The sequence below is a fragment of the Haemaphysalis longicornis genome, unplaced genomic scaffold (assembly GCF_048455015.1).
Source record: "Haemaphysalis longicornis isolate Haplotype H1 unplaced genomic scaffold, Haemaphysalis longicornis Haplotype H1 scaffold_10, whole genome shotgun sequence".
Taxonomy (NCBI): Eukaryota; Metazoa; Arthropoda; class Arachnida; order Ixodida; family Ixodidae; genus Haemaphysalis; species Haemaphysalis longicornis.
This window is the reverse complement of record NW_027526204.1, coordinates 26,276,004-26,291,023: the sequence shown is the minus strand read 5'-3', so window position 1 is coordinate 26,291,023 and position 15,020 is coordinate 26,276,004. Positions and strand designations below refer to the sequence as shown.

General features: G+C 47.7%; 1 protein-coding gene across 1 annotated transcript; it reads right to left on the bottom strand.

The window, feature by feature from the left end:
* Positions 1-208: 208 nt before the first annotated feature.
* On the bottom strand, positions 209-4,838 carry LOC144158317 (uncharacterized). The gene is made up of 3 exons (XM_077689138.1): positions 4,782-4,838; positions 914-3,041; positions 209-349 (listed from the first exon to the last, which is right to left on the bottom strand). Coding segments are annotated over exons 1-3 (2,139 nt in total). The 5' UTR covers positions 4,791-4,838; the 3' UTR covers positions 209-347.
* Between the last annotated feature and the right edge of the window lie 10,182 nt (positions 4,839-15,020).

Sequence of the window (15,020 nt, the reverse complement as noted above, 5' to 3'; positions counted from 1 at the left end):
AGCCCGCAGCCTCTCTGCCAAATTGAAACCTGGTTTACAACTTTGAAAGTTCAATCTCATCAGCATCATTGACTTGCCTAGCAAATGTATAACAATTAGGCAATGATTGTAGCAGTGACTTCAAAACGGATAGTGTGCTGAGGATGACGATGGGGATGTCGGGACAGGTTTAGGAATGTGCCAAGAAGTGAGTCCCGCACGAAAAGCATACCAAACGTAAAAAGCTTTTATTTTCTATATAATTTAAATACCATCTTTTTTCTAGACGCATGAAAATCATGCATTATTTGTTCCCAAACGATGTAGACCATGGCGAAGACGGCACCTTCTTTCCTCCTCCGTGCGGCCTCTGAAATCAAATGATACCATTTGCATATATTAGTACACAACACCTTAATTGTGTAAACCCCAGCCAATGAGCATCCCATGTCAAAAGGGAGGTAGATCCTCTTGATCTTGCATTTCTAGCATTTTTTTGTTCACAACATGCGCGAAGTACACTGTCATAACGACTGAACGAGCGCAGAGAATAAGCGACGATTTAATAAATGGCATGATCGCGTGAGGTTGGTAAGCTGGACTGTTTTTGTATGGACAAAATAAATGCGATATATCTTTCATAAGTCTGTGAGATCTAGCTTAGTGGTTTCAGTTTCTGTAGAAGGTAATGTGAACATCAAATGGCTGAGAATGTTCTCGCTCGTGTACTCTAAACTCAGCACATGTTACTGCACCAGACTAACACGTCGTGACCTTGTGTAGTGCGTGCGTATAAGATTGCAGGTAACCTTTCATTTCGGCGTTAGAGGTGTCCTCTAACCTGCCGCAGGAGTGTTACACTCATCTGCTTCACTAAAATATTCAGATGCATCTTCTAGCGACAAAATGCAAAAAACTGTAGAACAAGACTTACACTTCTTCTTGTACAGCTTGGTCGTGTATCCCAACGAGTCGAGACCGTATCCGTAGTTGTGGCCGTACACGGGAAGCCCATGGGTGTATCCAAGGGCTCCAACACCGTATCCGTAGGCCGGCACGTGGGCAACAGTAGAGATGGGAGCGTGGGCGATGGTGGTTGACACGGGGTGGATGGTGCTGTGGTCAGTGAAGTGGAACGGGTCAGACTTAGTTACCCTGGAGACGGTAGCGCCGGTGTGGACGGTGGTCAGGGCTGGGGCAGCGTGCACAGCAGTTACGGCGGCGGATGGCGCAACAAGGGGGGTAGCGTGGTAAGCAACTGCTGGCGCACCCTGGTACGTTGCCACCTTAGTCAGGCCAGTCAGGGAGGGCACTGCATGGACGGCAGACGCCACGAAGGGAGCTGTGTGGTACTGGCGTGTCACGACAGGTGCCGTTCGGTAGGTGGCGAAAGCTGGGGTGGCAGAAACCGCAGCGTAGGCGGGTGCGGCGTGGTAGGTTGCCACCTTGGTGACGCCGGTGACGGCTGGTACAGCGTGCACAGCGGAGGCAACAAAGGGAGCAGTGTGGTACTGGCGGGTGAGAACGGGCGCCGATCGGTAAGTGGCGAAGGCTGGAGTGGCAGCCACGGCGGCGTAAGCTGGCGCGCCCCGGTAGGTTGCCACCTTGGTGACACCCGCAACTGCTGGGATGGCGTGGAGAGCGGACGCAACAAAGGGAGCAGTGTGGTACTGGCGGGTGAGAACGGGCGCCGATCGGTAAGTGGCGAAGGCTGGAGTGGCAGCCACGGCGGCGTAAGCTGGCGCGGCACGGTAGGTTGCCACCTTGGTGACACCCGCAACTGCTGGGACGGCGTGGACAGCGGAAGCAACGAAGGGAGCAGTGTGGTACTGGCGGGTGAGAACGGGCGCCGATCGGTAAGTGGCGAAGGCTGGAGTGGCAGCCACGGCGGCGTAAGCTGGCGCGGCCCGGTAGGTTGCCACCTTGGTGACACCCGCAACTGCTGGGACGGCGTGGACAGCGGACGCAACGAAGGGAGCAGTGCTGTACTGGCGGGTGACGAATGGTGCCGACTGGTAGGTGGCGAAGGCTGGGGCGGTCGCGATGGAGGTGACGGCTGGTGCTGACTGATAAGTGGCCACCTTAGTAACTCCCGTAACGGCTGGAACGGCGTGCACGGCGGAAGCAACTAGGGGAGCAGTGTGATACTGGCGGGTGAGAACGGGCGCCGATCGGTAAGTGGCGAAGGCTGGAGTGGCAGCCACGGCGGCGTATGCTGGTGCAGCCCGGTAGGTTGCCACCTTGCTAACACCCGCAACTGCTGGGATGGCGTGCACAGCGGATGTAACCAAGGGGGTAGTGTGGTACTGGCGGGTGAGAACAGGCGCCGATCGGTAAGTGGCGAAGGCTGGAGTGGCAGCCACGGCGGCGTATGCTGGTGCAGCCCGGTAGGTTGCCACCTTGGTGACGCCGGCTACCGCTGGTATGGCGTGCACAGCCGAAGCAACGAATGGAGCAGTGTGGTACTGGCGGGTGAGGACTGGTGCCGACTGGTAGGTGGCGAAGGAAGGAGCGGCCGCGACGGAGGTTACAGCGGGTGCGGTCTGGTAAGTGGACACCTTCGTTACACCGGTCACGGCTGGTGCGGCATGAACGGCCGTTGTGACAGCAGGTGAGACAACGGGGGTGCTCTGGTAAACTCGGGTAAGCGCAGGTGCGGTGTTGTAAGTAGCAAAGGCTGGAGCAGCATGGTAGGCGGTCAACTTAGAAACACCGGCGACAGCTCGAACGGCATGGACTGTAGTTTGGAATGGACGGGTCAGGACAGGGGCGGACTGGTAGGTGGAGAAGGCAGGGCTGGTGGCGACAGTGGCCACCCCAGGAGACACAACAGCGTGCGCGCCCTGGTAGACACGGCTGAAAGCAGGGGCGGTGTGGTAGGCGGAGTACGAAGGAACGCCGTGGACTGCAGCCGTCAACGCTGGAGCAGCGTGGTAGGCCGGCACACCAGTGACAGGAGCTGACACGAGGCCACGTACAGTGTGCACGGGGTATGCTCCGTACGGCACGTATCCGTCGGCGAAAGCACCGACGGCTAAGGCTAGCAGCAGTGTCGCTTGGATCTGTAGTTAGAGGCACATGAGAAAAGAATGAACACAACTAATTGGGTAACAAAATTTCCCCTACATGTAAGTTTAGTTCGTATTTCGAAAGCCGTATCTTCGGGTCGAGGTGCACTGCTAGATGAGGTAGGTGTTAACAATTTATAGCTTGATAAAGCAACTATTCATATGTACTTTTTTTTACGTGGCCGGTGACTAGTTTACCCACTTTTATTAAGGTTGGTCACAGTTGGAGTTGGTACATTTGCTCCTTGAAACCTCTCCAGACATTATTTTGACAGCTATGCCCACAATTCGTGAATTTAGCTAACAACATAAGGCAGAAACCTGCCTGCATTGGTCTAACAACAGATTTCAACGGTTACACTGGCGGTTTGCCTATCGAACTGTACATATAAACAGCATACACAAAGACTCGGAAAATCAGTACTCATTCTCTTAAATGAAGCACTGAGCGGCAGCCGCGTTCAACTTGTCATGCTGCGTTTCGCTTGTAATAATTTTCAAAAGACACCCGTCTCTTGTGACTGCCAAACGTCGACACTAAACCTCACGGTATGTAAAATGTTGACCGCCGCAGCAGTGAATATTATAACTATTGCTTCTCCTCAACGTTACGTCTGTGGCAGTAGATATGCAAACCATTGTTTTATTATCCGTGTTATAATATTTTGCCTACCTATGATAGAGAGAATCTATTTTGTAGCAAACAAAATAGCAAACAAAATCACATGTTATCGGGCAATATTTCCAAATCCCATGCCATAAACAAAATTTACTTCACTGGCATGTGGCCCTGCTGATTGAAGTATTACGTGCTCGATTGGTGCCTTCCTGACAGACAGCATGGCGGTGCCATGTTACCCTTAGCGCAGAACATCAAAGCCCTTTTTAAGGAGAATGTTGCTTAAACGCGATGGTTTCCCCCAGGAAACAAGTCAAATTAGAATTGAAAGTCTAAACTGTTTCTACAGAGCCTGAATGGCACAATAAAAAGACGTCGGCTTTACTACGCGAGGCAACCAAGTTCGATTCAGACCACGGGAAGCGTTTTTTTGTGAGGCGCTTGATAGGCTCTAGTGGAAACCCTGTGTGTAAGTTCGGTTTCCTGCAGCGTTTCGTCGGGTTACGATCTAGGTGTAAAGTGGAGCATACAAAGCTTCGCTTTAAAACTATCTTGGGCCGACACTGTCTGCACGATTAGAGCAGGGTTTTTTGAGTGATCAAAACACTTCAACCGTTAACACAGGGGTTTCCTAAGAACGTAAATAAACTGAAACGTAGCGGTTACGAAAGCGGGTTTAAGAGGGCACCGGTAAAAATCCCGAAAGCTGCAGTTTGAAATGCCGCCTGAGGTTATGGTTCGTCCAACAATATCAGCGTTACGACGTGAGCCATATCAAATAATTGGGCCCTCCCTGGTTTCAATGATTATGGCCCATCTATAAACGAGCGCAACACGTTTTTATTAATAGCAAATATGAAATTACGGCGTATAAAGGGGTTTCCATTGTAAAAAAAATGAGTTTGCAGGTCAAGGAGATTTACACTTAGCATAAGTAGGACGCACACTAAAGAAATCAAACAATGGCATCATAACATAATTGGCAAGCCACAATGGCTTCAGTCTGCTGCTGAACTATGAAAACAGCAAACTCCAGGGGAAAATTAGGCTGAACTACTGATATTAGCGCAGAGAGACTGCGCCTTTGAGCAGGATAATCGGAGCTGAATACTCACTCCAATCATGCTTGGCTGTGTTCGTGAAGCGTACTGACTCCTCTCGAGAAACGCTGAGGCTTTTTATACCGGCCGTGTTTACTACAAGGAACCATCGAACCGTACTCACTTTTCTGCGCGCAAACGGGGAAGAATTTCAAAAGAAAAAAATTCCCTAGAATTCCTTTCGGGTTCTTTCTTAGAGTGGCGGATGTGACAGGGTAAGCACGAAGAGAAAAATGTGGTCCACGTTTTTGACCGGCCAATCGTGTTTTCACCCCTGTTTTTTGAGCGCCGAAACGGCGGCCAATTTGGAGACTCGTGCGAAGAAAATAAAACAGCTTGAGTCGAGATGGAAACAAGAGATACCGTACCAGTGACACTGTGAGTGCTAATCAACATTTCTCGACGGCAATCACGTTCGCTGCTCTGAACACAGGGAGAGCGAAATTCCTGCTTTTCATTGCAAAGGGCACACTCGAATATCGCCGTGACGAACGCCGTAGCGTCGTGTTCTGAATTCACTCTTATCCCGAGCGACAACAACTTAGAGGAAAAGCGCGTAATTTGTTCTCGTGTCATGCATGACGGGTGGTTCGCCAGCGCTTTGCACGGCTTTCTCGGATTCGTATTATTAATAGATGCTTACGAGGGACCAATTGCTGGCCAATGTTGGAACGTATCCCCTTTGCAAATAACCTTCCAGGCTTCAATATTCTGCGGTTTGCGTGTGGCAGGAAAACAGTTCCGACAGAGATAGCGTTAAAAAGCCGGGCCCGTTATGGCGTTATTATGTTTTGCCCTATAGATTTGTGAGAAAATGACTTGATGCCGCCCTTCTCGCCTTGGGACGAACCAAATTGTCAGGACATAAAACGGAAGTAAAATTAGTGTTACCACCAATCTTATTCTGTATAAGCAATGTCTACAAAACAATTATAAAAAAATATGTGCTCAGCTTATAGCAATGTTCCTTAAGACATGTTGCCGTACTTTTACTTAAAACTTGGTTTAAGGTTAACAAACATTGTTTAAAATGTCCTAAGAACAACACGAAAATGAACAACGTTCTGATATACGTGCACCTGGAAAGGTATGCGGACGCACAAGCACGCAAAAAATCAACACGAAGAATCAACTATTGTGCTTTACTTGCTTAAGCAACATCTGCTCAAAGAAGCGACGAAGCGAGGCGCCGGAGAGGGGTCAGGATTAATTTTCAAAACCTGGGGATCTGCAACTTGCGCCGCGATTCCTACAGCAAACCGGCGTTTTTTGGTGCGCAGTTATTATTAGACAACCGGCCGCGGGGCGGCCCGGCTTTCACCCACGTCTTCAAAAAAGCCATGAACCAACTCGCTCATCAAAGCCTTCTATTAAAGGAGCACTGACACGAAAATTTTATGTTACACTTTTATTGCTTTTATCGATGCTTAATGGTCTAGCTGACTTGAAACAGCACTTCAAATACTTCAGCGTGCGATAGTTAATTACATTGAACGACCTGAATATCGTTTGTTTCAAATTCCCGCGCTTTCATCCCGAACGGCGCATATGATAGACTCCCTGCGGCCCCTGCCTGACCTCACCGCTTTGTGCGGACGTCACCGGCGCCCGCTTGAGAGGGTGTTGCACCCGCTTGCCGCTCGTGGGGCCGCGCGCGTGAAGTGACGTCACGAGTTTTTGACGAGCGCTGTCGCGTCACTTCTTTTTCCTCTCCTGGAGTGATGTCATGCTGATGTCCATTTGCTGAGTGCCGCTCCGCGCGCTGCTCCGTCGGCGCGATAAATGAGATCCAATTGAACTATGTTCTTCGCGTCGCAGGCCGCTCATATTTCAGCCAGGGTATTCTGTTGAGTGAAGGAAGCGAACTGTGCAATACTATTAACGCCGAAAATTGGTGTCAGTGCTCCTTAAATCCACCCACGTTCTTGGCCTCAGTTGGACAATGCATCAGCCACTGAGCCACCGCAGCCAGTAAAAAAAAAAAATGACCACCGTAAAAAAATGGCATATTTATTGGACTAGAACCGCAGCTATTGTAAAGAAATAGTTTGCCTGAATGTGTGGTTTCTAAAAGCATACGTGGCATGCGAGGTTATGCACCGCTAGGACGTCTTGCTAAAAATGGTAATGATGATTACGAAGGGTTGTGCTTGCACAGTCCTAAATTTACTCGGCTCTTTCTATGGCAATCATAAATTTCGCCATAAGTGTAAGCTCATGATGAAGGTAATTGATTGATTATGCCTTTACCAAGAATGTTGCAAATGTGTGCAGTTTTTTGCGGTTAAAATGACAAGAATTGGCGTGTGTTTAAAAGTATTAAATTTTTGTGAGCCATTCAATTCTTTGAAGGTCGATGACAAGTTGGACGCCACATTATACGGAGCCTCCCCTGTAAGGCAACAAAAGAGAGGCGAAATTTCAACAGGAGTTGGGTGACTTCCCTAGGCAACAGGGAAACCGCCCCGAGAAGCGGAAAAGGACGAGACCCGCATGCGCTTAAAGATGAAAATAGCGGGCTCTGCGAACATAAAAATGGCCGATGTGGTTCGCACAGCTGAAACCTTTCAGTCGCTTTGGTTGTCTGCTTGAGAGCCGAAAAAGTTTAGAATTGGTGCATATTGATAAATATTTTACTCTAAATGAATGTCCAAGTTATGAGATGCATAATGCTAAGAGAAAAATTGTGCTTTTATTATTGAAAATGTGCCTATTGGTAACTAATCTACTCAATATGCATATGAAAGTATGAAGCGTACAAACTTGAGGACTATATCATGCTTAGAACGCTGTGCGATATTGACGTTGACCGCGGGCGAATATATTTATATGTTTATTTTTTTAGACAACGCAGCCGGCACCAAGTGGGGCAAGGGTATGGGGGCTATGCAAAGAAAATAATATTGAATGCGCATGCCCAACACACACTAAAGGGAAATATGAAGAAAAAAGAACATTATTACACATTTCTAATTGAAAAATATCCGGAAAATATATAAACAATCAAACAAAGATCAAGACTCAATAAAGGAATAAAGAGATGCAACGGTGTAGTTAGGCTGCGGCACGTACAAAAATGAAAAAAAATATTCAAAATGTGTCTTTGCAAAGAGATATCACAGCATCATAACAGACGGAGATGTGAAAACAAGATGTGGAAGCTATGGCTCCAGGAACGTCCCTCTGATGTGACAAGACACGGGGTAAAGCCGATGAATTGAAGGCAAGTGTTTTTCGTATAGGTGCGATTAATGCTAATTGATTGCAAAGGCATGATGACGCGCGTCCCGCGGCTTCAGGATGACCGGGGATGGGCTATCACTGTAGATGTATTTGGTAAACTGGCACGGGAAAGTGACCACGCGCTAATTAGTAGTGGTCATAACGGAATGTCAAGTTGTATTTGTGGTATGGTTGAATTGCTTATATAGTTCCGGTAATTGATGTGAGCGGCAGGATTTTGAATGTACGCAAGCAGATTAAACAAGAAAATTTGATGAGATTACCATATTTATAAGGCCATTTTTAACTCCGGGCGAAGGATTAAGAAGCAGAACAATTTACTCACGGGAGTTGGTGTGGTTCGCCAGTTGCGGCGCAAGTATCCGAACGTGTAAAATGCTTTTACGCAATTGAAGTAATGTGAAAAAACCTGGAAATTGTGTTTGAAATAAATCGATCAATATTTGTAGGAGGGGTTCGTGGTATAACTTAGGTATTTGCAGAGAAAAGGAAATCAGAACGAGCAAGGTTCTTAGAAATAAAGGCAATTATGCATTTCGTGGTATTTAAGTTTATTTGCAAAGTCGAGTACCTGCAATTAATAATAACAAGGTCTTTTTCAAAGATAATGAGATCTTGAATACCGTTATTGACCCGATAAATGCCACAATCGTCTGCGAAGATCCACACGCATTATAAAATGTTAGTTGGCAACTCGTTAATAATTACTCAAAAGTTATTGGCCTACAACGCTGCACTGAGGTACAGCAGAGTTTACTTGAGTTGTTGTTGAAGGAAAAGCATCGACAATGGTGAACGCTTTGCGAAACGATAAGAAGTTGCTCAGTCATGATAAAGTTAAGGAGTCTCTGCAGAAATCTGATAATATAGAAATTCGGCGACAATAAGCGACACAATCAAAAGCCTCGCAAAAATTGATGAATCTGCAGATAGGCTGTTGGTTATTATTCCCGTTAGAATGTAAATCAGTTGTAAATTCTAGACACTTTCTGTCGCAAAACAAACCTTGTCTCAAACTCATGCTGATTATTGCGACAGTGGTTATTTCTCCGGACGTGGCTAAGTATGCGGGATGCGATAATGTGCTCAAAAAATTTACAGCAAATAAATAAATTAAAGTACAAATATCGTTCTCACGTGAACCAATAGTCCCATAATAAGTACATGAACGGCTTTGGCTTTCCAATCTGTACGCAGCTTATCTGAATTTAGAGACTGCTTTAAAGTGGGAAATTTTTATTTGAAATATATGTTGTGTTTTTACCATCTTAGATTTGGAGTTCTTAATGCCACATAAGTTGATAATTTGAGATTATTTGGAGGAGCAATCCTTCAGGGATAATATCTAAATCTTCCATGGAAAGTTGCTCAAGATGAGTAAGAACGGTAACGTTCGAATGTTCTTCCTTGCTGAAAATATATAGCAAGAATGCAGTGAAGGCGGGAGGACATTGCTCGTAAGAAAGCGCAGTATGCAAGCGAAATTTGTTATCAACACAAGGCAAAATTGTCCGCCAAAACGTCCCTGCGTTAATTTTTAGAACACAAGGAAGGTGGCGCGCTGATTTCATAGAGATTAACCTTTGAGCAAACGCAGGCATGTTAGCTTTCTTACGCCTCACGACACAAAACACGTGCAGAATCAGGAGTGTTTGTTTCTACCGGAAGAAAATAAACGGACTGGTAGCTATGTATATATTCGTTTTAAAGAGGCCATGAAGGCAAATAGCAACTTTGGTTCATTCGAAAGATTTCTTTGGTAGAATAACACTGACACCAATTTTGTAGCAACGTTTGTTAATTAAGCTACACAGTTAGGAAAAACGGTATTGGCGATACGACCCACTATCTCATTTCCCCCACAAGAACCTACGACGTATTATGGGCAGACGTGCGATTGGCGGAGACCGATAAGAGGACACGCAAATAAGGCAGGGCTTTTTGCGCTTAATCTTGCAGAACGAGCTATTTGTGTTTAATGCAATGCATATTCATTTTATAAAAGTAAGAATGGTGCTATAAAAAATAAAAGTTCCGAACGCACACGAAACCTTAGGAGCACCACTCCGCGCTGCGCACTGTTTTTTATGGTGCACACAAGTCCGGCGCTTTGGGGTTTTCTGTCGCGAAACTCGTGTCCCTGCCTGGTTGTTTTCTCCGCTCGCCATTTTGGGTGTGCCAAAAGGCGTAAATAGTAGCAAAACAGCGTTTTCGCCTCCATGGCCAGCCGACCATAGCCACACCCGGGACGGCTGGCCATGTGTTTCGGTGAAAGAGGTAGGCGAGAGTGCCGCGGCCAAAGGAAGCCTGCACCCACCGAATTCTCTGAAGATGCGGGGCCCGTGATACTGTGTTTACGGGGATGTGTTTACGGGACTGTGTTTACAGCGCTGGGTGTACGGAGAGAATGGAGTGAGAACTAGCGGTGGCCGGACGGACAGTCGGGACGCGGCGTCCGCCTTGAAGGCTGTGCTGGGGCGATCGAATGACGACGGCGGTGAACTCCGGGCTCATGAAGATCGCCTCAAGCAGGTGAAAGCGCGCGGCCGAAGTTCGCCCAATTTGCGCCGCTAGTAAGCGACGCCCCACCACAGACGTCCGGCAGCCTCACGCGACCCCCCGGCGAGACCATCAGCCGGACCGCATCTAAGGTGTTCTCCCCTTCTGCACTCTCCTACGGACTCTTTCCAATCGTCTTCTCTGTCTTGCTTCTCTAAGTGTACTGCACGACCCTGTATATCCGTCTCTTCAGTGCACAATGCTTTATGTGTTCCTCGCGGGCCTTTGTTAGCAGTTGGGGAAGCCTCCAACCCCGCCTATTTTACACCTTACGACCCCCTTCATCTATTGTCGCCTTCCTCTTTGGCTTGCACCGGCAAGTCCCGTTTTTTTGTCTAAAATGTACACTCCGTCGGTCTCTTGTCAGCTCTGACCTCAACAGGGTCTGAACTGCAGCGCGTTGTTTTGTATTCATGCACTCTGTGTCGGTCTGATGTAAGCTCTGACCCCAACGGTCTGCCACGTGAGATGTGTTGCATTGCGTACCATGACCCGCGAGTGTATTTCCTGTCTTGTCTAATACAGTAAAAGTACTAGTTTGTGTTACGAACAACCCGTGTCTCGACTCGTGCCTCGCGCCAAGGGCTGATCAGGCGTGGACCTCTCGCCGGTTCGCGAGTCCGAACTACATCATCTGATTCGCACGTAGGGGGGACGTGTCTGCCGCTCCTCCCATCCGAGACAAAGGCCTCTCGATTTCACCGGTTGATTTCGCGACATTGTCTCAAACGACACTGGCCAATTGGCGTAAGCGACATGGGCTTACGTGACTCTATTTCTCGAGCATACCGAATGTTTCACGCGACGATCACTATCAACAGTAACAAAAATGAGCCCGGTGCAAATCCGGTCAAAACCAAAGCGAGTGTGGGCTGCTGGCCTGAGCGGTATTGTGGCGCAATTTAAAGGACGGTCGGCAAACGAAGCAACGAAAGACGTTTTGTCGTCCGCTGCAGCCCTAGTCAGCAATGAATGGGCTACCTAAGGTGCTTTCGTCAAAATACAATTTTCGAACACTCATTCCCTGTAGACATGCCCAAACAACCATATATATAAATTTAAGTGTCAGGAGATAATAAAGATGGCTTAGAAATGAAGTAGCTCTACCAAGTACTCGCTTTTTGTCTTACGAGCTGGCGCCCTTATTCGTGCACTAGAGGCGACAATTTTAATTTCTTTTTTCAGGCTCAAAGGGTTATGTTTGTCACTCCGAAAAACAGTGGCAGGAGCTATTGCTGCTAGAGGTCTGTTAAATCCAGTTAGTGCGCCACTGTGTCGTCAATGTGAGAACACGTCAGCTCTTAACTAATTAGCAACGATGTACAGTGGAACACCGTTCATAACTTTTTCATCGGACCGGTAAAACAAAACGTAACAACCAAGAAAACACAGCACTGAGGAAACCGGAAATGAACGAAGACAGCGTAGCTTTGTCTTGAAACCATGTGTTTGTGCAACTTTGGCTTTTGAACCTAAAAAACTCGAGAATGTATGATTGTCGTTTTTTCCGATCGCTGGAAACCACCACGCGTCGCAACGCCAAGTCCCTAGAGACACCGACTCTATTCCGCGCTCCCTGCTTGTCTACTGCGTTTTGTACGACAAGCTTTTCTTTAAGTGAAAGTGCCCCCTGTTTTTACAAGGCCATCAAGGTACGACAAAGTTCTCGTTTGCAAGTTCAACTGTGTTCTCAAAGCTTTAAGCGCACGATGACGACGCGAGTGCGTTCTAATCTGCGGTGGTGCTTTATGGAAAACAGGCACTTCCGGCATTCAGAAGTACAACTTCCGTTGTAAGCGCCGTGATGATGGCGATAGCATAGAGTAACATAGGGTCATGTATTGGTGGCGAATCGCAGCAGTCTGCGGCTTCATGCTGTCAGTTCTGTATACCTAAGCCTTGCCAAGGCTCATGAAACGTCAAAATGGTGGTCCGAGCATGTTGCCCTGGTGGGTTAACGGTGATCCGTTAACGTACTCTGAACCACGATGTCCCAGTGAAGAATTTATTACATGGGACTGTATGTGAGCTGTGCCGCTAATAGACAAACACAACGTTGCAGCCGGGAAAACGCAGCTCCAAGGAACGCAAGAGAGGGGTTCTACTGTACTCCAAACTATATGTTCCGTAGCACACCAAGTTTTGGGCAGGTGAGGTCGACTAAAACAGCGGTCTACGTGAATGGACCCTGACTTACCTATCACGGTAGATGGGTAACCTTGAAAACATAAGAAAGTGATCGTCTTACACCCCAAATGGAGAATGTGAGAACGCTGAGCGCTTTGGAAATGAACTAATTCTGAGCTTTGAGAAAATTTATTGAGCGCTTAAGCTTCTTCTTCAGCACAGAACACGTTTGCGCTACAGGGTCCCGTTCGCATCGCGTTATCCCTCGCGATTTCAAACGGCGACGCCCAAACGGCGAACTCTTTGTTGGGGTTGGGACGCCATCTGTTGGAGCTGCCATTCAGCAGGGATTTTCTCAAGCACAAGGAATAACGCTTGGAGGTGAACTAAGGTTTTTGTCGTCCTTTCCGGAATTACACTTGAACACGCATATAGCGAACACGGATATATCAAATTATTGTATATAACGAGCAGTCAATCCTCTCGTAAATACGATGCGAAAGTATAGCACTGTTGTACACGTGTATTGAAGTCCCGATCACGGGAACATTCGGTATATTGATCGCTGCGCCGCATGTGCCCTGCAAGTGAGTCTCCCCTGATAGGGTGAATGTGGTGATGACTCCTCACGGGCGCTGCCGCGCTCGGTGAAAAGGAGGCGTCAACGCGTCGCTTCCATGGCGTTCAACACCTGCTCGCACGATAGCATAGAGGGCTAACGCAAGCTAGCTAGAACGCAGGGAGTAATTCAGTACGAAAAGCAACAAAGGAGAAGAAGAAACTTACCAGAAGCGCTCGGGTTCTTGCGTTTTTTCTGCGTGTTTGAGCGGTTTTCAACCGCGGCTAGCGCAGAAGCACCTATGTGGCGTTGTGCATGTTTGGTTTATCCGCGGCACGCACTTCAGAGCCATGGTAACAAAAAACGGAAGAATTTAGATTTATTACGAAAGCGGACATCATCTGACGGGTGCACGCCAGTTAAACGATGTCGGCTGTATTTTGCGCAGCATGTTGGAGTGCGATACTGCACCTAAAACCCCGGCTGGACTCGACTGTCCTCTTCCCGCGCGTAGCGCGGGAGGAGGAGAGTCGACTCCGGCCGTGTTAAAACATGACGTAAAGGCGAATACAGCGCAGCCACGGCCAGGCCGTTCTGGTGCGTGTCGTGTGCGATGCGACTTTGTTGCGGGGCTCCAAAAAAAAAGGGGGTTCTGATACCAAAGACAACGGCGCTGAGTACCTGGAGAGGAAATTTCGAGAGCGCTCAGTATTCCCATGCGCTGTTCTGAATGACACATTGCCACGCGAGTTCGCCCGTGCTGACGAAGATATGCAGGCCGTGGCGGGGGACATCACCTATGCCGAAGTAGCCAACCCTACTAGCGACCGAGACAATGTTACAAACCACCTACTGCAGCTAAGTTTGTGTCAGTGTTCAGATTCGCCACTGTTGTGGCACATGTACAACCCGAGATGTTTTCGTTCTGACAGCGTTAGTAAGCTAGGAGACAGTCTGATGAAGTCATGGTATTCGAGTTGTTCGCCCGTATGACCTCAACAAAGCTAAAAATATTCTGCCAATTCCACTGCGGAGGAAAAATTCCGGCCGGAATTTTTCGCGCAACTTGTAATAACCAACTCGCAAATGTCGTCCCACCGTACCTATTTCTTTTTGTAGCTCCGCAAACGCGCCATGACTCACCTTATTTCCTAGCACCGTATTTTGCTACAGCTGACACAGTCAACTTCTCTTTGATATTTCACACAATAGCAGAATGCAATTCCCTAACAGACCCGCGTATCGTCCGCAATCATGTTGGTTGGTTCGCATTACTGTATTGGTGTGCGGTTTGTATTGTCTGGTTTGATTACACAATAGCTGAATGAAATTCCCTGACAGGAACTACACTTCATTCGCAATAATATTTGTTATTCCCTAACACCGCGACCCGGTCTAGTTCGAAGCGACCGATGGCAACGATTGCGCAAAAGAAACAAAGACGAAGAAAAAACGACAAGAGCTCGGTGCACTCGTCCTTGTCGTTTCTTCTTTGTTCTGTTTTATTTTGCCCAATTGTTGCCATGGGTTGTTATTCCGGTTCACTGAAATGGTGTTCAAATTATATTCCTTGCTTGGATTGTTATGTACGCCACTACCCTGCGACAGACGTGTTGCGGATCGGACACCTCGTTGCGGGTGCGCCGCCAAGAAACGAAGCCGTGGGACCCCTAATGGAACGACCCTTTTAATGGCGATGACTTGGTTACAATGATAATGATAGTAATGCACGTACGCTCCGCTCGAGCGCTGGGTCTCATCTTCTT